This window comes from Phocoena sinus, chromosome 10 (assembly GCF_008692025.1).
Source record: "Phocoena sinus isolate mPhoSin1 chromosome 10, mPhoSin1.pri, whole genome shotgun sequence".
Classification (NCBI taxonomy): Eukaryota; Metazoa; Chordata; class Mammalia; order Artiodactyla; family Phocoenidae; genus Phocoena; species Phocoena sinus.
Window position 1 is genome coordinate 60,217,393 of NC_045772.1, and position 27,400 is coordinate 60,244,792.

A 27,400-nucleotide genomic window follows, 5' to 3' on the forward strand; every position below is an offset into this window, starting at 1 on the left:
GAAAGCCTGCGTGCAGCAACTAAGACCCAATGCAGCCAAAAATAAATTAAAAATTTATTTTAAAAAAAAAGAACTAGAGTGGGCTTCGTCCATTATGAGGGAACAATGTTGACAACTATAGTTAATATAAGGCAACAGTTCTCAAACTTCAGTGGGTATCAAAATCACTTGGAGGGCTTATTAAAACGAAGATTGTAGGGCATCTCACCCCTGAGTTCCTGATTCAGCAGTAAGGCCCAAGAATCTGCATTTTTCTCATGTTCCCAAGTGACGCTGATGCTGCTGGTCTGGAGATCACACTCTGAGAACAACTGGTATGACACGCAGTTTAAGTGCTGGGAGGAAAGGAGGTTATAAGAAAACATAAGAACTTAATCCTAGGCAGAGGTTAGGAGAAAGCTTCAAAAAGAAAATGACCCTTGGGTTTAAACATTTGACATTCCTTAAAATAACATCAGAAGAATAGTATTATTGGAATTTTAGAACTGTTCCATACAAGACTAGCCCCTTACACAATTTTTAGAAGGTAAAATTTCCTTAGCGTAATTCTGCCATCCTACCATCTTTTCAACAAACTTTTAAGAAGTTTCCATTTTCTTACCTATCTATTCATTAAGCCTTGCCAAAGCAATACTAACAATGGTTTGCAAACTTGGACTTACAATTTACATCTTAGATGCCAGCACCAGTAAGGGCATGAGGGGCTATTTGTTGCTGAGTCCCAGGGAAAGAAATTACCTAGAAGTCAAGGAAAAACACAGAGAACAGATTGCTCGAGTACACTGGCAACTATTACAGGCAACGTGGATTACACAGCTATATAATATTTACATATTAGGACACAGAATGAATTTAAAGACAAAATTAAAAAGTCACTACTGTTTTGTTTTTGTTTTTTGTTTGTTTTTTTTTTTTTTTGCAGTACGCAGGCCTCTCACTGTTGTGGCCTCTCCCGTTGCAGAGCACAGGCTCCGGACGCGCAGGCTCAGCGGCCATGGCTCACGGGCCCAGCCGCTCCGCGGCATGCAGGATCCTCCCAGACCAGGGCACGAACCCGTGTCCCCTGCATCGGCAGGTGGACTCTCAACCACTGCACCACCAGGGAGGCCCCACTTCATTTATCCTGTATCATCCTGTGTTTGTGGAGGGGGTTGCTGCCTATTCTTGGCAAACTCCCATTAATGACCCTTTTTTAAACATAAATTTATTTTCAGTGGCTCCCTGGTGGGAACACCTCTCCCTGCTACTTTGCCTGAAAAATTGTAACCAGCCCCAACTTCTCACCCTCCTCTACAGCAATACTTCCCAATCTAACCTCACCAATAAGAACATCTATTATGTTCCCCCATAGATCTCTTTTTGAAATATTTTGCAACTCATTTATTGAATAATTTTCCTATTTTAATTTATACACTTAACAACCAATCAGAAATCATAATTAGATGAGGGAACCAGGACTTAGTTGATAAAATTTAAGCCAAAAACAAAGAAATTTAATGTTTTAGTCTTCTGATGGGCAAAAGTTTAAGTTTTATCAGGCTTTCTGAAACACTGAAAATCTCTAAAGAATCTGAAAGACTACTGGGATTCCTTCAGTCCTAAAAACTGAGAAAACTCATCTTCTAACAAAGTCGGTTTGTTTTTTTTCAGTCATTAGCATACAGATGTCTCTTTACTCATTAGTTCAGTCTTTATTTTTAACTAATAACTCTAAAAATATAATTTATAATTTAGGGATAAATGCAAGCATATTCAGCGATAGAACCAGCAAAGATCAGATTCAGTTTAGGGTATTAATCCCAACTAGCTCTTAGAATGACCCTGTGTAAATGCCTTGGTCTCTCTCTTTTTTTTTTTTTTCCTTTTCAAATACATTCAACCTGGCTGGAAAATCAGTCTGAAAGAAAGTTCAGCAGGGATATCAGATAAAGCAGGAACTTTCTGGGTTGGAAAGGAATGAACAAAGCATTTAAGAATAGAAAGAATAGATGTGTGATGCATTTTTATTTTAATATCTCCACCACTGAAAGACAGGTTTGGTTCTTTTGTTTGTTTGTTTGAAAGTCAGTGGGCTCATTCACTGGTGGTAAATGGAACAACTTTATCAGTTGAGGATCCTGTCACCCTGACAATGTATTACTGAATGCACTGAAGCCTGACTTTGGATTCTGGTTTGGTACCCACTCCCCGTCCTCTCAAGCTCTTAGCTCTTTCTTCCCCAGAAGTTTCAACCTGCAGGTATCTTAATGAAAAGTTTGGATGGGTCACAGAAACAGTGTCAACAATTTCACCAGATTACCTCAATTTAAAGCCCGAAAAATCGGGCTTCCCTGGTGGCACAGTGGTTAAGAATCCGCCTGCCAGTGCAGGGGACACGGGTTCGAGCCCTGGTCCAGGAAGATCCCACATGCCGTGGAGCAACTAAGCCCGAGCCACAACTACTGAGCCTGCGCCCTAGAGCCCGCGAGCCATAACTACCAAAGCCCATGCACCTAGAGCCTGTGCTCCGCAACGAGAAGCCACTGCAATCAGAAGCCCTCGCACTGCAACAAAGAGCAGCCCACCACTCGCCGCAACTAGAGAAAGCCCGCGTGCAGCAATGAAGACCCAACACAGCCAAATAAATAAATAAATAAAGCCTGAAAAATCACATTTCATCTCAAGTCACAGTGGTCCCACTAATTCTGCATGAATAATGTTGTGATAAATCCAGAGGTTTAAGGTTTAGGATTTCGTAAAGATTACGTTAACATACTCCTAACAATCTGAAACTGATTTGCCAAAACAGCAGCTTTTCCTAAAATGCTTTGTGCTAAGCTTGTAAGGAAGCTTTCATTCTTAGCAATCATCTTTCAAGAAGCACTTTAACAGCTTGCTCCTCCTTCACAGGAATCATCTAGGCCACCCAGGTGAAGAATAGCTTTTGTAAGTTCAAAACAGTGCCTAGGTCAGTGGTTCTCAACCCTGACTGCACATTAGATCATCTGGGTAGATTTTTTAAAATAACTATGCCCAACCCTTTAATTGGTCTGGGAGGGGAACATGGCACAATATGTTTTATAAGCTCCCCAGATGATTCTAATGTGCAGGCAAGATTAAGAACCAGTAGCCGGGCTTCCCTGGTGGCGCAGTGGTTAGCAATCCGCCTGCCAATGCCGGGGACGTGGGTTTGAGCCCTGATCTGGGAAGATCCCACATGCCGCGGAGTAACTAAGCCTGTGCGCCACAACTACTGAGCCTGTACTCTAGAGCTCACGTGCCACAACTACTGAAACCCGCGTGCCTAGAGCCCGTGCTCCACAACAAGAGAAGCCACCACAATAATGAAGGCCACGCACTGCAACGAAGAGTATCCCCCGCTTGACGCAACTAAAGCCCGCGTGCGGCAATTAAGACCCAATGCAGCCAAAAATAAATAAATAAATTTGTTAACAACAACAAAAAAAAACAGTAGCCTGCAACAAGCAGGCTCGGACTCTGCTTGCATCAACACATTTCTTTTTAGGGTCTTAATATGAACCAAAGCCTGTGAAGCACACTCTATTCAGCCCAAGGGATGATAATTAAACAAAAAACAGGACTTCCCTGGCGGTCCAGTGGTCAAGACTCCGTGTTTCCAGTGCAGGGTGCTTGGGTTCCATCCCGGGACAGGAAACTAAGATCCTGCAAGCCGCGTGGTGCGGACAAAAAAAAAACCAAAAAAACCCGATAACGATGTTTACATATTATTCATGTAAAGATAAAATGTCCCACGACCATTTTCACTGAAGCCACATTACGTTCATGCTGTCAGGATAAGTTCTCCTAAATCATATTTAGGCTCCAGAAACCACTGAAATGTTCTAAAACCCCCAATATTTCAGCACCCAGACTGAGCTCCCAGACTGCCTACCTTGAGCAATACAAAAATTTGTCATATCACATCTTTTACTTCTTGGTTTTGAAAACTATTATTACCAGATCTACCTGTAGTGTCAATCTCTTCCTTTTTTCTGTCTAATCTTCAAAGGTCACATGTCCTTTTTCTCAAAGCCTTCCCCAGGTGACTCTGGGCCCCACTGATTTCCTCCTAATATGAATTTACAGTCTCAACAACTTTTTTGGCATGTTACACTACCATTTAACCTTTCACTTTGGGGCCTATTTTCCTAGCACCTTGGAGACAAGAGCCACCGCTTGCACCTGTTTTTTTTTTTTTTTTTTGGGGGGGGTATCACATTTTCCAGAACAAAGGCTCACAATATATGTTTCGTTTTCCACTATCAAATTATAACTTTCTAGCCCTTTTTACCTCGAGCTCTCTCCTCAACTCTAAAACTCGCTTTAATCTGACTAGGGCATCCATCCCACCACGCATTCTCAGATAAACCATTATCAACTTTTGAATTTTGAAATTCTGCCTACAATGCGTGCTAAACAAAAACAACTAGATTCCCGTCCTTGGTGATTCGCTTTGCGGGGTTGGGGTGGGTGGGAGAGGCGCCTGTTTTGTCTGCTTATCTCCTTTTCAATTTTCCTCTTCCTTCCAGTCAAAATCTAAATTATCTTTCTCTCTGGACAACTTCCACAAACAAGGCTTCGTTCTCACCAGTACCCATCGATGGACCCCTAATGAGTCCCGCCCCTTCTCGAGCGCCCATGTCTCAGCACTCGTTCTCCTTTCTAAGATGGCCACCCCAGAGCCCGGCAGGGCAGCGCGAGTTCCACCCACGCAAGGTCACGGTCATTCCGGGGGCCAGAGGACGACAGCCCGAGGTGGGGGGGCAGGGGTGGGAGAGCCGAAGAGGCCCTCGGCACACCCCGCGCCTCGCTCGGTCAGAGTCCAGCCTCCGTCACCGGAAGTGGGGGCCCCACCCCCACCCCCTAACGTCAGGGGCCGGAAGTGAGCGTTGCTGGGCGCGGGTGTGGGGTGAAGGCGAGTGTGAGTGGGAGTGAGACTCGGCCGAGGTAGGAATGACGCGCGGGCCCCGGCTTGGGGCCTCCAAAGACCTCACCTTTAGTGGGCTGGGATACCTTCACCTTCTAGGATCTTCCCTTTTCTGCCCAGAGCTTTCGGCCTCGTGGGTTCTCAGCGCGGCTGTTTTGGCAACCTGTGGTGCCGCCGCTGCTTCGTCCCCTCGAGGTCCTCCCTAGCTCCTGTGTCTCCATTCTTTTAAGTTAACCATCTTCCCCACCTTCTCTTATTTAGTCCCATTGTTTAAATCGACTCTGTTTTGTTTAAAGGAAGAAAAATGATGGTTTTACCGAGACCCCAGCTCGGTTAAGAGTGTAACCAGTTGCTTCAGGCTGCAACCAGCCCCCAAGCCTGACTGTTGAGTGTCATTTGTCCATTACACCGCTGTCTAGTACTAGGGAAAACGTAAGACTCACTTGTTAACAGTTTAATACGGAAGATACTTAGATGGACAGGGCTGAATGATGAGGCTATAGATTCCAGTGTCCTTAATATTGTGTAATTTAGTCTTTTTGCCCCCAAAGGATAGGGTGGCTCCCTACAAGTTGCTGAATCTGGCACTGATCGCTCCTTTAAATGACTTAAAATCAAGGAACATAGTGCTTGATTCTTTCTTCCAATTCTCTTTTTTTGTTGTTGAAAAAGTATAAAGTAACTGTGTAACATGTCAAAAGGAATGTCAGAATTTCTTAATCCAGACATGAAAAATATTTTTTATGACAGTTTCACCAATGATTGTCATTTACAAATGAGCTCTGCAGCAAATTACTGAAGGAGTTCCAGCTGATCACTTGTATTTCCTATCATAGGTTCCAAGGCTGCTTATGTCATAGAATGGAGGGAAGGGGTGTGGAATTGTATGAGGTGGCAAAGGAGAGCTGGCTCTAGAGGCAATAGATGTAAACCTAGCCAATTTTCAGAAGTTTCCTATGGAGATGGTTTTATATAAATTTAGTCTTTTCTATAATGATAAGTTTATTTAATCACAGAGCTCAATAGGGGGGAATCTCAGGTGGAAGAGGACTGAAACAAAAAAAATTTGTCTTTTAATCTTCCACATTTCTGTTACAGACTTGTTCTTTTATGACTGTCAACTATAAAATGGACAGTTCTCGAGTCCTAACATTCAGAAGTTTTTCCTCAATGCATAGAGGGAATGAGTATTAACTGGAGAGATTTAAATAACCAAGTCTATCCATTTTAGCATAGGAGATTTGGGGAGGGGGTAAAGCATCACTGGAAAAAGTATGGTACTTCCTAATCATGTTTAAGAAAAGTCATAGAAGTAGTAAACTAGAATGTCTCTGGACATATTGGATGGATTGAGTGTATAGTCTGACACAGGCTTCCAGCATCCCCAGGTCCCTGGGGGAGAAGCAAGACTGGCAGCCTGCCCATCCTGTATTTTTGACGACTTGAGAGGAGAGCTTTAACATAGTACCCTTTTCCTTTGTTTATCCTGAAGTTTAAATAATAGTATTCTTGTGGGCTTGACTTGCCCCCTCTAACGTTAAATAGCATCAAACCCTAATAGATGGTAAACAGTGACAGGGTGTTGTAATGGCACTTAAAATAGACTGACATCTTATCACCTGAATACAGTTTAAGTTAGTAGTCATATTTGGTTTTTCTTAACTGTGAACCCTAGAATTTATTCCAAGAGTGTGAATTGGGCAAATGATGTTAAAATGGTTCAAAGTAGTAAAGAATGCCTTCAAGGGGAGAAACTTATTGAGGGGGAGGGAGGTGCTATAAGGGTTTTTTATATTGAACTTGGGTGACTTCAATTCTAGTTTGAATCCAAGTTTGACTCTACTTCTTAGGGCTACTTTTGATACATTTCATTTCTGATTCCCTGATCCACTGCTTTTTTTCCCCCCGCCACCAGCACTTGGATTTGGCTCCTTCATTTCCAAGATGGAAGAAACTTACAGTACGTACTTCTTTTTGCTTTTAGAAAATAAGTTAAATTACTTACATGTAGTTTTCTGTCTGACAAGACTTTTACTGTGTTGGGAAAGATTCACTCTTCTCACTAGACGGCTGAGAAGAAAATGTCTCCCCAGAGACTGTTTTAGTAATGTAGAGAAATGTCCGAATTTGAAATATGACACTTGAAATTTAAATAAAGAAGTATGAGAAGTCGTCAAGCTTTGAGAAAGCTGTGGTTGGGACACCTGTGTTAAACTATATTTTTATTAAATGAAGCATTTTCATTCCTCAGGACTTCAGTTTCTCCTGTTAATGACACAGGGATAGTCATTAACTAACTGGTTTCTTTCTATTTTGTGGGATAATATGATATACATAATGTGGATGTACACTGAGTTTTTAGACTTAAAGAAATCCTAGGGAGGATTCTTGTTTCTCAAGTGATCCAGGAATCTAGATGGCCCAACAAATCAAATGGGAGCCAGGAGACCTAGGATCATACAAGTGTAGCACCAAAAGAGACCTGAAAAATCATTTCATTCAACATTCGAATTTTACAACTGAGAAAACAGAACCTAGATTAATTGATTTGCCTTAAAGTTACATAGGTAGTTGGGGACAGAGTCAGAACCAGAGTCTTATATGTTGTTTATATGTAGTGCCCTACTTGCTACTACAAAGCACTATGGTTTCTAGACCCTGACCAAGTTTGAGGAACATCTGAGTGGATATAACTCGTCAACAAGGCCTCCTTTGTTTGCTACTTTCTGTCTTGTTCAGAATCTCTATAATTAATAAGTTCTAACTAAAGGGTATTTTAGTCCCATTCTACCTTCAAGGAAGAGTCCAATAGAATCTTTATCACCAACATGTAGAAACTACATGGAAACAATCTTTATTAAATATCTACAATAGAAATTCTTAAACTTTAGCATGCAGCAGAATCACCTGGGAGGCTTGTTAAAACACAGGTTGCTGGACCCCACCCCTTCTTGATTCAGAAGGTCTGGGACCCAAGAATTGGCATTTCTAACATGCTCCCAGGTGATGATGCTAATCTGAGGACCATACTTTGAGAAGAATGGATCTGATTCTCCTTGATCTTCCTTAGGGCTTCCTCCTTCACCCCCTTAATTTTTCTAAAAATGTGTTAATTAAAATCTGAGATTTCCATGTGAGATAGATATGAGAGATTTATATTTATTTATTCTTGGAAGCTTACTACTCTATTAAATTAGAAAGCAACATCTCCCCTTTATATCTCTATTTATTACTTTTGTCAGTGGTGATTTTTTTTTCTTAGAAAAATATCACCTGGTTCTTTTAATTACTGTATTGCTACATAACAGACTTTTTTACGTAGTGATAATCAGTAGATGTTTGTTAAAGAAAGAAGGAAATGGTGAATTTTGCTGTATGTTTACAATTTTATTTAAGTTTTGTGATTAAGTCTAATAAATAAGTTGTCTTGTGAAGAATCAACTCCTTTAAGTCTATAGCATTTCTTTATCTGTCTTTCTTAATAAAGCTTCATTGTTTTAAGACTTAAAAAAAAGAAAACTATCACCTGGAAGTAGGTTAGAAATGCACAATCTCAGGCCTCATCTCAAACCTGCTGAATCAGAATCTGTATTTTAACACAGTCCCCAAGTGATTTAACACCGGGAATCATGTTAAAGTGAGAATCAGTGCTTTAGAATATGTTTGACCTTTTTCCCAAAGTGACCTAAAACTCTAACGTTAATCTGATAGATTCCTGAAGATCTCCAGCTTCTGTCTTTGGGCAGTACCTCTTAGCTGATGATACTCTCATCAAGTCTAGTTCCTTATTTCTGTGAAGTTTCCTCCATTTCTCACCATGGGTTCTGGGCTCTATGCAAGTGTGAGGAGCATCTGAGTCTACGTTCTTGGAGGAAGGTTGTCCACAGGGCCTGCTTTGTTTTCCAAATTAAGTTATATTCCCAGAAAGCCACTCAAGATTTTTGCTGAGCAGTTCGATAGTATTCATTACAACTTTAAATGCGTATATACTTCGTGTAGCACTCTTAGGTATCTGCCCAAGGGAAATACTCGTACAATGCACAAAGAAGTATATGTTATATTGCTAGTCACAGCATTGTATATAAGAGTAAAAAACTGGAAACAACTTAAATGTCTATCCGTAAGGGAACTGATTAAGAATCTATGGTACATCCGTATGCAGCAGTGAAACATTTCTTAACATACTGACATAGAAGTAGTTCAAAGGTATGTTAAAAGAAAGCAAATAGCAAAGTAGGTACAGGAAATCTTGTCACAGGCTATACTCTGGATGAACTTTGAGGACATTGTGGGAAGTGAAACAGATCAGTCACAAAAAGACAAATGCCATATGATTTCACATATATGAAGTATCTAGAATAGTGAAACTCATAGAAACAAAAAGTAGAATAATGGTTGCCAGGGTGGAAATGGGAGTTATTTAATGGGTATAGAGTTTCAGTTTCGCAAGATGAAAATTTCTGGAGGTTGGTTGCAACAATGTAAATATACTTAACACCACTGAACTGTACACTTTAAAATGGTTAAGGTGATAAATTTTATGTTATGTGTATCTTATTACCATTAAAAATAAAATTTAAAAAATTTTAATCTGAAAAACCAGTTTAGGGCTTCCCTGGTGGCGCAGTGGTTGAGAGTCCGCCTGCCGATGCAGGGGACACGGGTTCGTGCCCCGGTCCGGGAAGATCCCACATGCCGCGGAGCGGCTGGGCCCGTGAGCCATGGCCGCTGAGCCTGCGCGTCCGGAGCCTGTGCTCTGCAACGGGAGAGGCCACAACAGTGAGAGGCCCGCATACCGCAAAAAAAAAAAAACAAAAAAAAACCGCAAAACAGTTTAGAGCTGACCTAAGTTATCAGAGACCGAAAAGTAAAGCATTTTGGTAGGAAGCTATCATTATCAACTCTGATGAATACCACTGTATGGGCAGTAAAATGTATATGAATCATAAAGTATGTCCAGTCTCTGTTAGCTGTTGACATGGTGTATCATTTGCTAGTGATGGAATGGATTAAATGAAGGAAAACTAACAAGAATTTCATCTGTACACTCTTCCCGGGTGTCCTGAAGCTTCAGAAATATGAAAAGATTGCTGGTCAGGATGAGCCTGGCTGGCATAATAAGCCTGCTTGTCCTTTAAGACTTTTCGTTCCTATTCATTCTGTCCTTCAAGTCACCTTTCTGGCTCATTTGCATCACGATCATGGTTAGCAATTTATCCCATGTTTACCACTCTTCCAGTGAAGCTGTCTGTTTCAGTTCCCCACTAGCTTCTGGTTTTCATAGCAGTCTCCTGGTTTATAAGCTTCTTATCAAATGTGAATTGTTTATCTTATTTCACTTTTATTATTGCCTTCAGTGGTGGCAACAGCATTTTATTAGGTTGCCTCTTGTCCTCATAATATATTCAGAATGTGCTTAACCATTTAATTTCCCTTCTTTAACCAGGCTTCTTAAAATTTGGGGCTCAGCCTGGACATTTTGCAGAACATAAGGATAGTTGTACACGTTCAGAGAAACTTCTCTAGTTTCTGTTCAAACTATTGAAATGGTCCCTAAAAGTATAGTCTTCTAAGGGTACTTTTAAATAGCATGATATAGGTTAGGGGCTTTCTTTCACACAGCAGCCCCGTTAAGGTATCCGCAGTTGTCTTAATAACTGCAGGTTCTCTTTTTGCAGATTATTCTACTTCTTTATGTGGCCAGTTTGATAATCACTAGGTTAAAGAATTCTCTGTCTTTCATTATGTTCCAAAATATGAAAAGTAAAACCACCGATCTGGTAAAGGTATTGGTTTCATTTGAGAGGTAACTAGATTAACCAAGATCAGGAACTACTTATAGAAGTACATTAAAGCAGACAGACGAAAAAGAAATCTATCAATGAATATTTCTCAAGCTTCCATAGAACGTATAACACATATAGAGCAATGCTTACCAACTTTTTTCATGTCATAGCATACTAGTAAATAGGGATGCTAGTGTAGGGGATTAACTACCCTCAACTTACCCTAGGACTGGTTGGGGAATAGGAGACACGCATGCAATAGACCCACACGGCAGTGTATCAGTACACTGTCCATTCCAACCTTCAACATACTGGCTGGGAAGCTCTGGTTGAACTAGCTAGAGATAAGAATGACCCTGAATTAGCACTTTTTTTTCTTTTTGGCTGCGTTGGGTCTTCGTTGCTGCGCATGGGCTTTCTCTAGTTGTGGCAAGCGGGGGCTACTCTTTGTTGTGGTGCGCGGGCTTCTCATTGCGGTGGCTTCTCGTTGCGGAGCACAGACTCTAGGCACACGGGCTTCAGTAATTGCAGCACACAGGCTCAGTAGTTGCGGCACACAGGCCCTAGAGCACGTGGGCTTCAGTAGTTTTGGCATGCAGGCTCAGTAGTTGTGGCTCGCGGGCTCTAGAGCGCAGGTTCGGTAGTTGTGGTGCACAGGCTTAGTTGCTCTGCGGCACGTGGGATCTTCCCAGACCAGGGCTCGCACCCGTGTCTTCTGCACCGGCAGATAGACTCTTAACCACTGCGCCACCACGCAAGTCCTATGACACTGAATTAGCACTTTTAGAAAAGGAAAAGATGTTTCATTTAATTTTTTGTTTACAATAAGGGTAACCAACAATGAAAACAACAATATTCATGTACAACCAAATCTGAACCAAGACCCCACCCCATGACTGCTGGTTTTGCTGGACTTAATGAAGATTCTATGATAACGCAGTTTTTTTTTTTTTTTTTTTTTGTGGTACGCGGGCCTCTCACCGTTGTGGCCTCTCCCGTTGCGGAGCACAGGCTCCGGACGCGCAGGCTCAGTGGCCATGGCTCACGGGCCCAGCCGCTCCACGGCATGTGGGATCTTCCCGGACCGGGGCACGAACCTGTGTCCCCTGCATCGGCAGGCGGACCCTCAACCACTGTGCCACCAGGGAAGCCCGATAACGCAGTTTTATCTTCTCAAGTTACATTTTTATTTTCAGATGTTTAGTCACCCTTTTAAAAAAAATTTCCAAGCTGTCGTTAGGCTGTGTTATTGAACTCTTACAGATTCTGTTGAAAAAATCCAGTGTGCCGGGGATGCTGAAGTTTTACAAGGGCCTGTTAAGCTTTATACTTACCCTATTTTTCTCTCTTTCAGTCGATACCCTGGACCCTGAAAAGCTGTTACAATGCCCCTATGATAAAAACCACCAGATCAGGGCCTGCAGGTTTCCTTATCATCTTATCAAGTGCAGAAAGGTAGGGTATTATTTTCTTAATTTGCCCTGTGATGCCCTCCTGAGTTCTTTTTAAAAGCCAAATTTTGTAAATATCAAATAATTTTAGCATAAATATTTTAACTGAATGCCAGAATTGCTTTGGGTTAAATACCAATATTTATAGAAAAGAATTTGTTTATTTCTTGGATATGTAAGTTTTTTCTTGTTTTGGTTTTCCCCCCACTAGTGACAGAGCACCTTTCATAAACAGCTTCTCTAGAATCTTCGCAGCCTTTGTAAAACAGAGGAAACACTAATTTTCGCTAGCAGTGAGAAATCCCTCTTGCCTTGTGAATTTGATGTGTTCATTGTCCTGATAAGGATTGAGTATTGTAATACACTTATTTCTGATTTGTTTGTTTGTTTGTTTGTTTAGAAATTTTAGAGAAGTTGAACAGCTAGAGGTTAACCCAAGAAAAGATCATTCCTAAAAATAACTTTCTCCAAGTTTCAACAGTAAGCATCTTTGGGGGAAAAAAAACCAGCTCAAAGATTTTTTTTTCCTCTGGTCACCCTTTGGTAGACTTAGCTGATGTAAGCTAGTTTAATGCTGATATATTAATTGAGGCAGTTTGAAAGGATTGTTAGAATATAGATGTCAGATACAGAGGCCAAAGTTCTGCCAGGATTTATGCTTGGAAAACAATTTTAGTATTTAATCTAAACCTGCATACAATTCAAGTATGCATTAACATTCTTCAAAGGATGTTTCTCTTGCAGTCCTGGAGACATGATTATAATGCCATTGTTGATTATTTCTCAGCTCCTTTTAATCTCTAGAGCAAGGATTCCTTAAGGTTGAACCTGGGCAATATGGACTAGCAAATACTACCACAACTTCCTCCCCTAGGCTCTCAAAAATGTTCCAAGGATAAAGGTTGGGAAAGGGGTCCAAGTGGTAAGAAGACATTGTCATAACTCCCCTATTCTAATGCTCTTAATCTTCAGCTATAAAACCTTTGCATTCGAATGCCTGATATCCCTTACAAAAATCATGGAGATACCTGCCCTCACAATTTTCTCCATTCCCTATATTTTTCCACGCTTCTCCCCACTTTAGATTATTTTTACTTTTTTGAGTATCATTTATGATATATCTTTTGCTTCTCCTAATAAATTTCTTAATTGCTGGTAAACTTACCATAGGATTTGGGTGATATTAAACATTTTGTTTTGTTTTCTTGTTTTGTATTAAAGAACTTGGTCAGCAGAGTTCTCTATCATTTGGATTTTCCTTAGTGAAATAGCTGAAATAAAGGTCAAATTGTTCAGAGCCTCATTTCAGGCATCATTACTTTAAGTAAGCGTTCCTGTGTTAATCTGAAAAATCATTGGGTTTGCCTCTTCTGCAGCTCCCTTCCAACAGCTGTTTTCCTGCACTATTGTACTGCAGTAGCAGGGGCACTACTGCAATGCAGACTACGTGTGTTTTAGTGTTGCTGTTCGTCCTGAATATCAGCTTTCAAAGATGTCCAGAGAGCTCTACCATTACAGGCTGTGCCGCTTGAATCTTGTGACACTGAGAAGTAAACGGGGTGAAGATATGTTTCAAATACCCCATCCGAAATTCACTGCTTACTTCCATACAAGCCACTTTAACCCCAATATCTGTGTTGTCAGTCTTTATAATCATAACAAAGAGGCTTAGCTTTTGATGATTCTGAGGTAATGTCTCTATGGTCCATATGAGTGATAAGTAATTCCCTCTTAATGTTCTACTATGAGTTTACCTACCAAGTTAAGCCACAAGTTTATTGATGGACCCCTTTAATTTTTTTCACAGAATCATCCTGACATCGCAAACAAACTGGCTACTTGTCCCTTCAATGCTCGCCATCAGGTTCCTCGGGCTGAAATCAGTCATCATATCTCAAGCTGTGATGACAAAAGCTGCATTGAGCAGGATGTAGGTAAGACTGACTAGCTAAATGTTTCAGTGTTGGAGGTTAGCCCCTTCAGATTTATATGATGCTACGTTATCACCTTGATTTTGGCTTTCATCATTTCAGAAGAACAATGGTTTTCTGCCTTTGAGATTTTTATTTTAGCAGCAAAAGGTTGTCAGGTTGTGTTCGTCAGACTGCTTTCTCTTCTGAACAACCTGATTTCATTTTGCTAATAATTCATCTAAAAATGAAAATTCTTTTATTACCATAAATATGGCAAACATCTTTGTTTCTGCTTCTCTTTCTTGTCTTCTCTTGGCAAGGGGATAAGACCTCTCTGTTTAGCTTTCATCCCATCCATTTTTCAGAAACAAAGACCCTGCAACCTTTTAAGCCACTAACCCCTTTAAACATAATAACTTGGCAGTGTTCCCTTGTTAAGTCAGAATCTCTATTGTCTTGCAGTCAGCCAAACCAGGAACCTTGGACAAGAGGCTCTGGCTGAGAGCACATGGCAATGCCCTCCTTGCGATGAAGACTGGGATAAAGGTGAAATGCTTCTACATCTTTTTCTTCACAATGTCAAAATCTCAAGTCATTTGCTTTAGACAGAAGGAAGATTTTCCTTTTTTATGAACATACCATGTTGTTCAGAATGACTTGTTATTTTTATTGGGCCCCAATACAAGCACATATTTCTCTCTGTGCAGACACGTGGAACAGCCTATCCCTCTTGATTGGAAAAAGCACTTCTTTACACCTGTTTTTTTCCATAAATTGTGTTGTACCATCTGTGTTTGGTTGCTACTAGGCACATTTATTATTATTTATGTCACTTGTGTTTATATCCTTCAATTAAATTCTTGCTACTCTGTCACTTAGGCCGGGTACTTGGTCAGTTATTACTTGCTTCTCTAAACTTATGTTTATTATTTCTCACCTTACAAATTCAACTAGCATGAATTGGTGTTTTACCTAGTAGTACCACAAACCATGTTTTGCTTCCTTTGGCAGATTTGTGGGAACAGACCAGCACCCCATTTGTCTGGGGCGAAGCCAACTACTGTGGCAACAACAGGTAAATGAAAGGGTCTCATTCCCACCTCTTCCTCCCAGAATCACAGTGCTCTGTTACCAATAGAAGCCACCAAAGCATGTATTGACCTCTTTCCTTGATGATGTTACTTGGTGGTAATTTAGTCTAGATATAGTTTTGGTGGAGTTTTTTCCTTATTTATTCCTTGATTCATAAAAAGGTCACATGCTTTGTGTTAATTACCACGGGAACACAAAAATACTAGCTTATAGTCTAGTAAGGGAGACAGTGGCACCAGCCATTCTTATGTCTTAGTTGGAGATTTTGCTAAGTTCACATTATTTTAATGCTTTGAAAAAATTCTCTAGCTATACCACATGTATCATTTTTACTCTGGGTAACTAGTGTCTAAGGAAAAAGTAATCTTAAAAGTTCTATTTTTTTTGGGCTTCCCTGGTGGCGCAGTGGTTGAGAGTCGGCCTGCCGATGCAGGGGACACGGGTTCGTGCCCTGGTCTGGGAGGATCCCACATGCCGCGGAGCGGCTGGGCCCGTGAGCCATGGCCGCTGAGCCTGAGCGACTGGAGGCTGAGCTCCGCAACGGCCAGCTCTCACTGGCCACAACAGTGAGAGGCCTGCGTACCACAAAAAAAAAAAAAAAAAAAAAAAAAAAAAAAGTTCTATTTTTTTAATAAATTTATTTTATTTATTTATTATTTTTGGCTGTGTCGGGTCTTCGTTGCTGTGTGCAGGCTTTCTCTAGTTGCAGCGAGCGGGAGCTACTCTTCGTTGTGGTGCACGGGCTTCTCATTGCAATGGCTTCTCTTGTTGCAGAGCACAGGCTCTAGGCGCACAGGCTTCAGTAGTTGTGGCTCGCAGGCTTCAGTAGTTGTGGCACACAGGCTCAGTAGTTGTGGCTGTGGGCTCTAGAGCTCAGGCTCAGTAGCTGTGGCGCACGGGCTTAGTTGCTCCGCGGCATGTGGGATCTTCCTGGACCAGGGCTCGAACCTGTGTCCCCTGCATTGGCAGGTGGATTTTTAACCACTGCGCCACCAGGGAAGCCCAGAAGTTCTTGACTTGAGATTGGGCAATCCATAATACCAAATGGGTAGGAAAGAAAACTCATCTCTTCTTCCCACTGATTTTGTATCTAATTTAAACCTCTTAAGATTTTTCATTACTATTTGATCTTCAAACCTTAAAAGATTCCCTGGCAGTCCAGTGGTTAGGACTCCGTGCTTTCACTGACGAGGGCACAGGTTCAATCCCTGGTTGGGGAACTAAGATCCCATAAGCTGCACAGCGTGGCAAAAAAAGATCATGTTTCAAACCCAAATGAGAATATTTCTGGATTAGAAAATGAAGGAATTAGATGCTAGACTTCATTTTTTTCCTCAAATAGAACACTTATAAATTTTTATTTTTTAGCTCCAGAAGTCAGTTAGTTATAATAAATGTATCTTAGTCTGTGTATGCACTGAGATAGAAAAACTTAAAGATGAATTCCATTGGTACAATTTTAATTTTATCTCAGTTCTCTGAGATTTGTTGCCTTTAGTTTGGTTGTCTTGGCATTTTATTTTATCTCTTTTATCTGTTGAGTTCATGAGCCTGTCATACAACTGAACAGTAGATGGCATTGCTGTTTATCTCAATTTCTGGAAAATAAAAATGGTTAGACTCATCTTAATGCCTGTACAGAAGAGTGAGCTTTCCAGAGAAGCTGGTAATCGTTCTCATTGTGAGAATGTTTTGATGGAAATGTGTTTACATTTCAGAATGTAGGTTGTTGTTTTCCCCCAAATTACAAAAAACGCATTTGATTGTCTTGTGTGTGCCTGCCTGAAGATTACATATAGTCAAATTCATCTTTCTTTTTGCAGCCCCGCAAGCAACATAGTTATGGAACATAAGAGTAACCTGGCTTCAGGCATGCGTATTCCCAAGTCTCTGCCATATGTTCTGCCATGGAAAAACAGTAAGTGAAATAGAGGCAAAATGCTTTTACTCTGTTTGTTGTGCTAAATACAGTTGGTCTTGATTATTCAAGGACATGTTCAGTCTGAACACCTAGTACCCACATGACCCTGAGAGTGAGTGCCTCCTTAAATTTTGCACCCCAAGCACCTTACTCACTTCCCCCTACTCCTGGTTAGTAGCAGGAAAGGACAAGATCACAGAAGCATAAAGAATATTTTCAAGATGGGGTGATCACTGACCTTGAATACCATGGGTAAATTTGGGGACCAGTAAAAAGGCTATTGATTTTGACTAGGAGGAAATCATCCCTGATTTTCAAGGCATAATATTGATAGGGAATTGGGATTAGAAATTGGATTGCAGGGGCCTAAAAGGTAATGGGTAGAGACAAAATGAAAGTAATGAGTCGTAAGAACCACCATAAGAATGGTATTCAGATGTCTTTCCTAGGCTTCAGAGACCATGCTGAGTAAACAGGTATGAAACTCATGTCATACCACCCTAGTAAAGAAATTCCCACATATGGTACACCCAAGATGCTGTCATTTTTATTTAATACAAACTTTCTTTTCCTAATGTTGCCCCCAAATTCAGATTCTCTTGATTTCAGTTTTTGCTACTGTTTGAGCTAATTTTTAGATGGCTAGAGGATCCCCTTTAAAACATTTCCCTTTGGATACTTGCATTTCTCCAAAAATGAGATCATCAAATCATATGCCATAAGGCTTGATAGGTAGAGGACTATTTCCTTTTTCCATGCTCTTGAGTGGAATCCAATTGCTAATTTTAAATTCTTCTCCTTTTATATTATAATTCCATATACCGCAGGAATAAGTCATTCGTGTTTAGTAAGAATAGGGGATGGAGTGATTTTCAATTGACATGGCGTATTTATTTTGAAATATTTCTACTCCATAGATGGAAATGCACAGTAACTGAGTATCTATCTCAAGTAAGTATTCCAGTTTTATTTCACTATTTTTTTTTCCAGATGGTAGCAAGATTTAACTGGACATAAAGCAATTTGGGTCCAATTTTCTTTCAGATTATGGTACCAAATTAAAGCTTTGTATGTGCCTGTGTTTTTAAGTATATAGCCTCTGTTATGGCTTTACATGCTAATGAATAGGCATTTACTAGTTAAATTAGAATTCTGTTACATGCCAAGTTGCTTTCCCTAATAGTGCGCACTGCCTCTTTCCTTTTTCTTTTTTTTTATCAAAGTTGCATTCTAGATCTATCGTGCCTTTTTAATGGACTGAGATTAATCAAACAACTGTGCTTCACTGCTCTGCAGTTCTTCCCCTGTGCAGTATAGTTTAATACTCATCAAAAAATTCATACTCTTTTGAATGAGAACTTTAAAGTTTTGGGTCTCTAAGAGTCTCTCACTGTTGATCTTATCTAAATATTTGATTTAGCAGAACCTCACAAAATCTATATAAAGAGTCCAAAATCTTTTAGTTTTCACAGATGAAGCCTTTCTTTGAGGTTACCCTATGTACCCATAGCAGAGCCAGGTTTGATGCTTCAAATGCTGTCTTGGCTGAGGCTGGTCAGCCACACTGCTTCTGGCAGAAGGAATATTGTTGGGCTGGGAATGGGTTGATAATCCCCACTGTCTTGCACATAGTAGGCCTTCAGTGAATATTTATTGAATGAATGAGTAATTGGCCTGTTGCCTTCTAGTCCATTTACTTTCTCTGGACAGTGAAGTAGATGGATCTTCTGCAAGTTAGGGTTCATTTTAGTACCAAAACTGATGTTTCTTCTGGTAAGAAGCAGAAAAGAGATTCTAAAAGCAAACACCCCTTAGCTGTGAACAATAATATTTATCAGTTGCTTGTAGGTACTGGCCATTTTTCTTGGTAGGTTCTGACATCAAATTATTGAATATATCTGGAAGCCAGAAAGTTGGATTTGATCCCAGAAGGGAAAGACACAACTGCACTGGGGTGTGTCAAGAAAGCATACACAGACATGGGTAAATGGTGAACTTTGAATCCTTCTCTGACACACGGCATGAGATGCTTGGTGTTCATGGAGTGTGGATAGTTACCTAGTAAAAATGGCTACTCTATGGTGAAAGCCTAGGAGAAACTTCTCTCCATCACTTAAGACTAAACATTTTTCTGCTTTGGAACTTAACTCTTTGCTAATAAACTCCTTACACACTGATAATTTCTTTTTCTATGTAACCCGTGAGGAATAAGGAAAAAAAAATAGGTAAGAATCCTTTAACAACAACAAAAAAAGAATCCTTTAACAGCCAAAGACCTTCTTATCCCCTTAATAAAAATAAAGCATCATTTTTTGAATACCTGTTGTTGCAGAACTCTCTTCTTTGGATAGATACACACACACAAAAAATGTAAGACATGACTTATTCCCTTAAGAAACTTAAGAGTGCGTGGAGAATTTTTTTTAATGCACATGCCTGAAAAGGGTTTGTTCACCTTGCACTTAAATGCTTTATCCCATTTGTGTTTTTATCAACAACTCCAGTTTTTACTAGGTAAGTGTCTCAAAAGCAGGTGATACCATGTTAATTTTTGTTCCCCTGATGTACATTGTAACAGCTCAAAAATATTATTGAATTAATGAGTAGATGGGTATATGAGAAGAGAAAAAGATCAATATAAGTTAATTGGAATTAATCCAGAATTGTCTGCAGAAGTCAATTGCCTGGATGGTCAATTCTGATTTTCTCCTCACCCGTGAAAACAGTTGACACAACAAGTGTGCGTTGATCTCTGTATAGAATGTTTTTAATTCAATTAACAAGTTTCTGTGTGCTTAGTGATACTAAAGAGCTAAGGGTCAGAAATTACTTGGTGTTCTGCCATTAGCAACAACAGACTCTTCCAGCGGACCAGGAGACTAATTGGGCTGTAGTTGTGTGGCCCATTTTCAGATGTAGTTGATGCTTTTGTCATTGATAGGAACTAAGAACTCTTTTTTTTTCTCATTTCCTTGCAGATGCCAGACCCTAGAAGACTCTTTGCTTCTTCCTGCTACAGTGGGTTCTTCATTCTTTTCTCCTAATCTAATTATAGAAAGATAAATTGTTTGTGACTTTCAAACTGACAAGTACCTTTCTTTTCCTCCCCCCTTTGAGTCCTTACTCATTTGATGCAAGAAAGAACCCTCATGCTCAGAAGAACTGTTTCAAATAAACCATCATTGTAAATAGCTTGATAATTTGGTTAAGTACCTGCAGCCCCAAGATCAGAACTCATATCTCATTCTACATTAATGAAACAAAATCATTTAAAGTTATCTTAAAGGATCCAGCTAAAGCAGGCAAGAAATTTGGGTTGGAAAAAGTAACTGTGTATATATTTGTGTTCTCTGACACACATGAACCAAATTCCTTGTAACATTTATAGGAATGGACCTTTTCTGATTAGTGCATTTGTTTATTGAGTCTTTGATGTTGATAGCATTTATATATAGAAATATACCGTATTCCTGTTTAGAATCTTTAGGACATCTTGTTCCCTGAATATTTGTAACCTAGGGTAGGTTTCTTTTATTTCTTTTCTCTTTCCCACATTCCAGCTAGAAATTGTACTAGCTGTCAAACCAGGTGTGGGTTGCGTAGGAGTGAAGATTGGAATGGAGAGGAGGAACCAATGTATGTGTGGAGAAGAGATAGGCTTTTCACCTGTGTGTGAAATTTGATTAAGCTTCAAAGCTGAAATGTGTGAAGGCCCTGCTGACTACCCTGGGACGTGTGTATAATAAGTTAGATTTCTGAACTCAAGGCTCTGGCTATCCTAGCATCTTGTTGACCCTCACAAGGAGACTTCATAACCTCCCAGACCAGGTTTTTGTTTGGTTGTTTTTTTTCAGGTTTGGTGTGGTTTGGTTTTAAAGCCATTTGGCATGGGAAAGGATTTGGGATCTGGTATAGATAGGGAGTCAGATGAAGCGTACTGACCAATAATTCCAAAACTGATCTGTTGAGCATTGTTTGTAGGGGGAGTGGGCTCTTGTGGAATGCCTCTTCCACAAGTTTCACACAAAACAGGATTCTCTCTTTAATGAAGCAGAGCTATCTGTTTATTTAGTTCCAATCTCTAAAAACAGATTCAAGATAAGCCCTAGTACAATAGTATTTCTTCTTCTAGCTGTATGAATAAGTGAATAAGTAGACCATTTCTTCTGGAGTGGGTGGTATAATGTATTGAGGAGGGGGAAAAAAACACCCATTATTATTCTAATTCTGGTTACTTACGTTTGAGTATCAGCAACTCACATTTAACTTTATTTAAAAATAGTTTTAACTAGAAAATACAATACTTTTGATTTCGTTTGGGTAATGACAACCCAAACTGTGTACACTACACTTGTAACCCAGAGCTCCTTCCTAGTTTAGGAAAAAGGGGTATGAGTCATATTGCAAAGAATTAGCTACTTGAGTACAACTCAACAAAGGAATTAAATAGAAAATAGTTACTTTGTGTTTTTTAAATATCTAAAGGGGCAAGAAAGGCTAGCATGTCATTCATGAAAAACCTTATGTTATTTTAGGAGGACACCTCTTTGCTCACCACTACGAAAACTTAACCACAACACATCTGACCTTTGCGAGTGTAACACTCACTATGGGAGAATGCCTGCCTATGTTAATTTTGTTAGCTCACAAAATAGATAACCCAGTTGTTCTTTAGTAAACCAATGATTAAAGCAGCCAATTTGTCTTGTCCAGGAGCTTTCAGAGAGTGCTTCGGATTTTTATTGGGCCTAGGATTCACTAGACTGGATTTAGTTTGCTGAAGATTTTTGGACATTCCTAAAAACTAGAACAAAGAAGTGACTGTTTAACTCTTGTCAGAAGTTGGTAGTTGGGAGAAGAAGCTTACTTATTTTTGAGACCTTCTTCAGAGGCTACCTTCCCTTTGGAATGTGAACAGTGGAAGGTAAACACTTGAATATTGTACCTTAATTTCAGTTAAGGTCAAGTGTTACGGTTAAAGGTTAAATGCAGACATGTTTCAAAATTTTGAGCTTATCTTAGAGAGCCTTTGAATCCTGCATATTGATCTTATCCAGGGATTCCACACTCTACCCCAAGGAGAGGATTTGCTTTCTGGAAGATTACCTTTCTCTGTAGGTATTCTGGAAGTGCCACTGTGATTTGCAAATGTTCTTACCAGGAATAAACAAATGTAGGGAATAAATGATGCTTAGCTCTCCTGGTAGCTGTACCTGAGCTAAACAAGGAGAGTATTTGGATTCAGTTTCAAATAGTGCACTGCAGTACCCTTTCATTGTTGAGAGAGAACAGTAGCTGCTTGTGTTAGTCTCTTAATACCTATACTGACATTCTTAGAGTCCTTTAGTTGTACTTTTCACAATTCATATTAAGCTCCAAAGTAGACAGAAACCAAGGAGATGACATTATACTTCTTATTACCATCTTTAAAGAGGCAGGTTATAAAAAGGTGATTTGTATTTTTTATATATATATTTATATATATATATATTCTTTTTTTTTTTTTTTTTTTTTTGCGGTACGCAGGCCTCTCACTCTTGTGGCTTCTCCCGTTGAGGAGCACAGGCTCCGGACGCGCAGGCTCATGGGCCTAGCCGCTCCGCGGCATGTGGGATCTTCCCGGACCAGGGCGCAAACCCGCGTTCCCTGCATTGGCAGGCGGACTCTCAACCACTGCGCCACCAGGGAAGCCCTGTATGCTATATTTTAATTGATTGAAGCAAGACTGGCCTTGGGAAGAAGATACCTCTAAGGAAATATCTGTTTTCTTGTGCCAATTCAATGGGTAGAATAAGGAAAACTCCTGAAATTCCATGAAAAAATTACTGTAGTGAATGCTCATTCTTTGACCACTGTTGTCCTGGTACTGTTAAGGTTCAGAACATACGCACATCCTACTGTACAGTCATGGCCTCTTCAAAGGCCACTGAAAACACATTAACCGGTTACCTCGTACCAACAATCTCAGCGGACTTTCTATTCCAGCCATACTGAAGTCTGATAAACGCAGACCTGTGTATGAGCAGGGCATTTATTTGCCTTTGACATAGCAATTCCACTGCCTGGTCCAACTCACTTAACTCTTATCAACTTGGTAACTGGTGTGACAAATACAAAATCTCAGGTTGTTTACAGATAGGGAGAACAGCATCCTAGGCCAGACAGGCACCCTAGAGGAAAGCCATATGGTCAGCAGATTTCCATTTGTGTTTATCGTATTTAAAGATATTTTTTGTTTTTTGTTTTTGCGGTATGCCGGCCTCTCACTGTTGTGGCCTCTCCCGTTGGGGAGCACAGGCTCCGGACGCGCAGGCTTAGCGGCCATGGCTCATGGGCCCAGCCACTCTGGGCACGTGGGATCTTCCCGGACTGGGGCACGAACCCGCGTCCCCTGCATCGGCAGGTGGACTCTCAACCACTGCGCCACCAGGGAAGCCCTAAAGATGGTTTTTTATGAAACTAAAATAGTGTAAGCACCTTTGATGAAAGTTAAAAAGACAAAGTTAGTTGTTTTACTTTATACTGCTTATATATACACATATATGTGGAAGAAATAAATCCAGGTTGTATTAAAAGCTACTGCATATGAACCCAACCATGCCTCTTAATTTTTATTAAAATACTTGTCACTGAAATAAAGTATGCTTTCCCAGTTCATCTGTTTCAGTCCTATTTCCTCAGGCTTGAGTTTCAGGATTTCATTGGACAGTGTCAGGGGCTTAGATTATTTAGCTCCTTGTGTTGGTTTTCTCTAGAGTATAACTTTATAGCAGAGGTGCAAATTGAAAGTGATGGAAAGTCTTGATCTTGAAATTAGAAGTTCAGTCAAGGGGGCTTCCCTGGTGGCAGAGTGGTTAAGAATCTGCCTGCCAGTGCAGGGGACACAGGTTTGAGCCCTGGTCCAGGAAGATCCCACATGCCACAGAGCAACTAAGCCTGTGTGCCACAACTACTGAGCCTGTGCTCTAGAGCCCGTGAGCCACAACTGCTGAGCCCGTGTGCCACAACTAATGAAGCCCACACACCTAGAGCCCGTGCTCCACAACAAGAGAAGCCACCACAATGAGAAGCCCATGCACCGCAACGAAGAGTAGCCCCTGCTCGCCGCAACTAGAGAAACCCCATGCACAGCAACAAAGACCCAACGCAGCCGAAGATAATAAATAAACAATTTTTTTAAAAAAAAACTCACAGGGTGGAGGGAGGGAAAAAAAAAAAAAAACTCACAGACTCTTGGGCTTCCCTGGTGGTGCAGTGGTTAAGAATATGCCTGCCAATGCAAGGGACATGGGTTCGATCCCTGGTCCGGGAAGATCCCACACGCTGTGGAGCAACTAAGCCCATGCGCCACAACTACTGAAGCCTGCACGCCTAGAGCCTGTGCTCCACAACAAGAGAACCACTGCAATGAGAAGCCCACACACCGCAGTGAAGAGTAGGCCCTGCTCACCACAACTAGAGAAAGCACGCATGCAGCAACAAAGACACAACTCAGCCAAAAATAAATAAATTTATGAAAAAAAAAAACCCCCACAGACTCTTAAAAAAAAAGTTCCATTGAGATATCCTTTTGTTGAATTGGAGATTTCAACAGAAGAGCAAGTGTTTTAGCTTTATAAAACCCTTGAAAAATAAACATTAATATGGTTCTGCTAGGTGTGTAGCTTTCCTATCCACCTATCATATCTCATATACTCTTAAAGCTAGAAGGGAGTTTAGAGAGCCGCTAATCCAAAGCTTCATCTTACCTATAAAGAAACAGGCCCTGTACAAATGTGGAACATGACATATTTCTTTTAAGGAAAAAGAATGATAAATACAAAATTCAAGATAGTTATTTTCTCTAGAGGAGAAGCCAGGAGGATGGGATCAGGAAAAAACACAGTATATTAGTAGTATTCTGTTTAATAGGTTGGGTGGTGGGTTTCCTAGTGTTTTATCTTGTTATGCTTCATATGTGTGTATTAAATAGTATATAGTTTTAAAACATCTAAGAATACTTGCTAAAATCATTGCAGAGTGCTTACTGTAAGCAAGCCACTGTTCTTAGCGTTTTACATATTTTAACCAAGGATGAGGGGAAAACAGGCCCTGAAAATTTTCTCTTTACCAAGGACACACAGCTTGTTAATAGTGACCATAACCTGCAACTTCTGATTCCTAAATTGCTGCTTTGGGCTTCTATAACCATTCTGCTTCTCTAAATGTTGATTCTGCACTCAACCTCTCATTCTCTCAGGCTGTGCGTTTCCTCCGCAACTCATTTCCATGTCTACCAGTTTGGATTCCACGGTCAGTCACTTCAGTGGCCTAAGTCAACACCCTGAGTTCCCTTGACCCTGTTGTTCTTCTACTGTCTCCGCTTCACCAATTCTCAAGTCAAGCGAAACCCGCCATCTCTTACTTTATTTCCTCTAGGTTATCAAGCGTAGTGACAGAAAAATCACATAAATATGCCATCTGACTCCACTGCAGATGTATGATTTCTTAAGTACCCATTCCTGTTTGGCTTTTTTCAGCTTTACCTGGTAACTATTGCACCCTTTTTATTGTTCTCCTCAACTTTATAGTCCCTACTTCCCACCCCTACTTTCAGCAGATGGCATTGCCTCTTACTCTCTAGAGAAAATACTGGTTAAAAAACTTAACTTCCTCTTTTCCCATCCCTAGACTTGAACTCTTGTGACATCCATCTTTTCCTTTACGTCAGAGGTATACTTCTTCTCCAAGGCTAACTTCATCCCTGTACTATATCCCAGCTATTGATGCATAACAAATTTCCCCAAAGCACAGTGGATTAAAACAAAACTAGGGCTTCCCTGGTGGCGCAGTGGTTGAGAGTCCGCCTGCCGATGCAGGGGACACAGGTTCGTGCCCTGGTCCGGGAAGATCCCACATGCCGCGGAGAGGCTGGGCCCGTGAGCCATGGACGCTGAGCCTGTGCGTCCGGAGCCTGTGCTCCACAACGCAACGGGAGAGGCCAGAGCAGTGGGAGGCCTGCGTACCGCAAAAACAAACAAACAAACAAAAACTAAATGTTGTTACCCTCCCGGTTTCTGAGGGTGAGGAATTCAGACGTGGCTTAGCTGGGTAATCCTGGCTTGGGATCTTTCATGTAGTTGCAGTCAAGATGTCAGTCAGGGCCACAGTTTTCTGAAGACTTGATAGGCTAGAGGGTTTGTTTCTAAGGTGGCTCCCTCACATATTTGGCAAGTCAGTGTTGGTTGTTGGCAGAAGGCCTCAGTTCCTCACCATGTGGGACTCTGCACAGCCTGTTTGAGTGCCCTCACAACATGTCAGCTGCCTTCCCCCAGAGTGAGTAAGTTAAGAGCAAGGAGGAAACTGTGAATTCTTTTGTGACCTAACAACTTTAGAAGTCACACTCCATCATTTCCATAACATGCTTTTGGTTACACTGGTGAGCCCTTTTCATTGTAGGAGGAGAAGTTAAAGGAGCATGAATACCAGGAGGCAAGAATCATTGAGCCATCCTGGAGGCTGGCTCTCAGACACTTTTTCTGTCTTCCAATATCTTCCGTAAGTTATTCCCTCTTTTCTCTTTACCTTAATTCTATTTCTTTTTCTTTATATGTTATATTTTTCAGTAATAAATAGGTTGTCTTCTTTAATCTTTAACTCTTTAAACTATAATAATGCTAATGTTACATTTCATTCTTTTAAAAAAAAACACATACGGGCTTCCCTGGTGGCACAGTGGTTGAGAATCTGCCTGCTAATGCAAGGCACACGGGTTCGAGCCCTGGTCTGGGAAGATCCCACATGCCGCGGAACAACTGGGCCCGTGAGCGACAACTACTGAGCCTGCACGTCAGGAGCTTGTGCTCCGCAACAAGAGAGGCCGCGACAGTGAGAGGCCCGCGCAACCGCGATGAAGAGTGGCCCCCGCTCGCTGCAGCTAGAGAAAGCCCGCGCACAGAAACGAAGACCCAACACAGACAAAAAATAAATTAAATTAAAAGCAACAACAACACATACCCTCTCCCCCATATTAATCCGGGTTCGGTTGCAGAAAACATCTATTTGAGCTAGTCTAAGCAGGAAGGGACGTGTTACGGGGCATTAAATGGATCACAGAATTACTGGGAAGACTGAAGAAACAAACTCTAGACTGGACTTGCAGAAATAACACCCAGAAAGCTGCTGCTTCTACTACAGTAAGGAAGCTGCCACTGCAGCTGCCAGTTCAGGAAGCACACTACCTCTGCCACTGTCAGCATCCCCAAATGGATGCCCTGTACCCTCTCTTAATCGCTGCGGGCTTTAGAATCATACAGTGGTTCATCTGATTG

The 27,400-nt window shown here is 40.9% G+C and overlaps 1 protein-coding gene across 1 annotated transcript; it reads left to right on the top strand.

Moving 5' to 3' along the window:
- Positions 1–4,895: 4,895 nt before the first annotated feature.
- On the top strand, positions 4,896–20,167 carry GTSF1 (gametocyte specific factor 1). The gene is made up of 9 exons (XM_032646365.1): positions 4,896–4,947; positions 6,843–6,887; positions 12,068–12,168; positions 13,972–14,098; positions 14,540–14,623; positions 15,089–15,152; positions 16,993–17,087; positions 18,008–18,041; positions 20,069–20,167. Exons 2-8 carry the CDS (start codon positions 6,872–6,874, stop codon positions 18,022–18,024), a joined length of 504 nt encoding a protein of 167 aa, XP_032502256.1. The 5' UTR covers positions 4,896–4,947; positions 6,843–6,871; the 3' UTR covers positions 18,025–18,041; positions 20,069–20,167.
- The last annotated feature ends 7,233 nt before the right edge of the window (positions 20,168–27,400 follow it).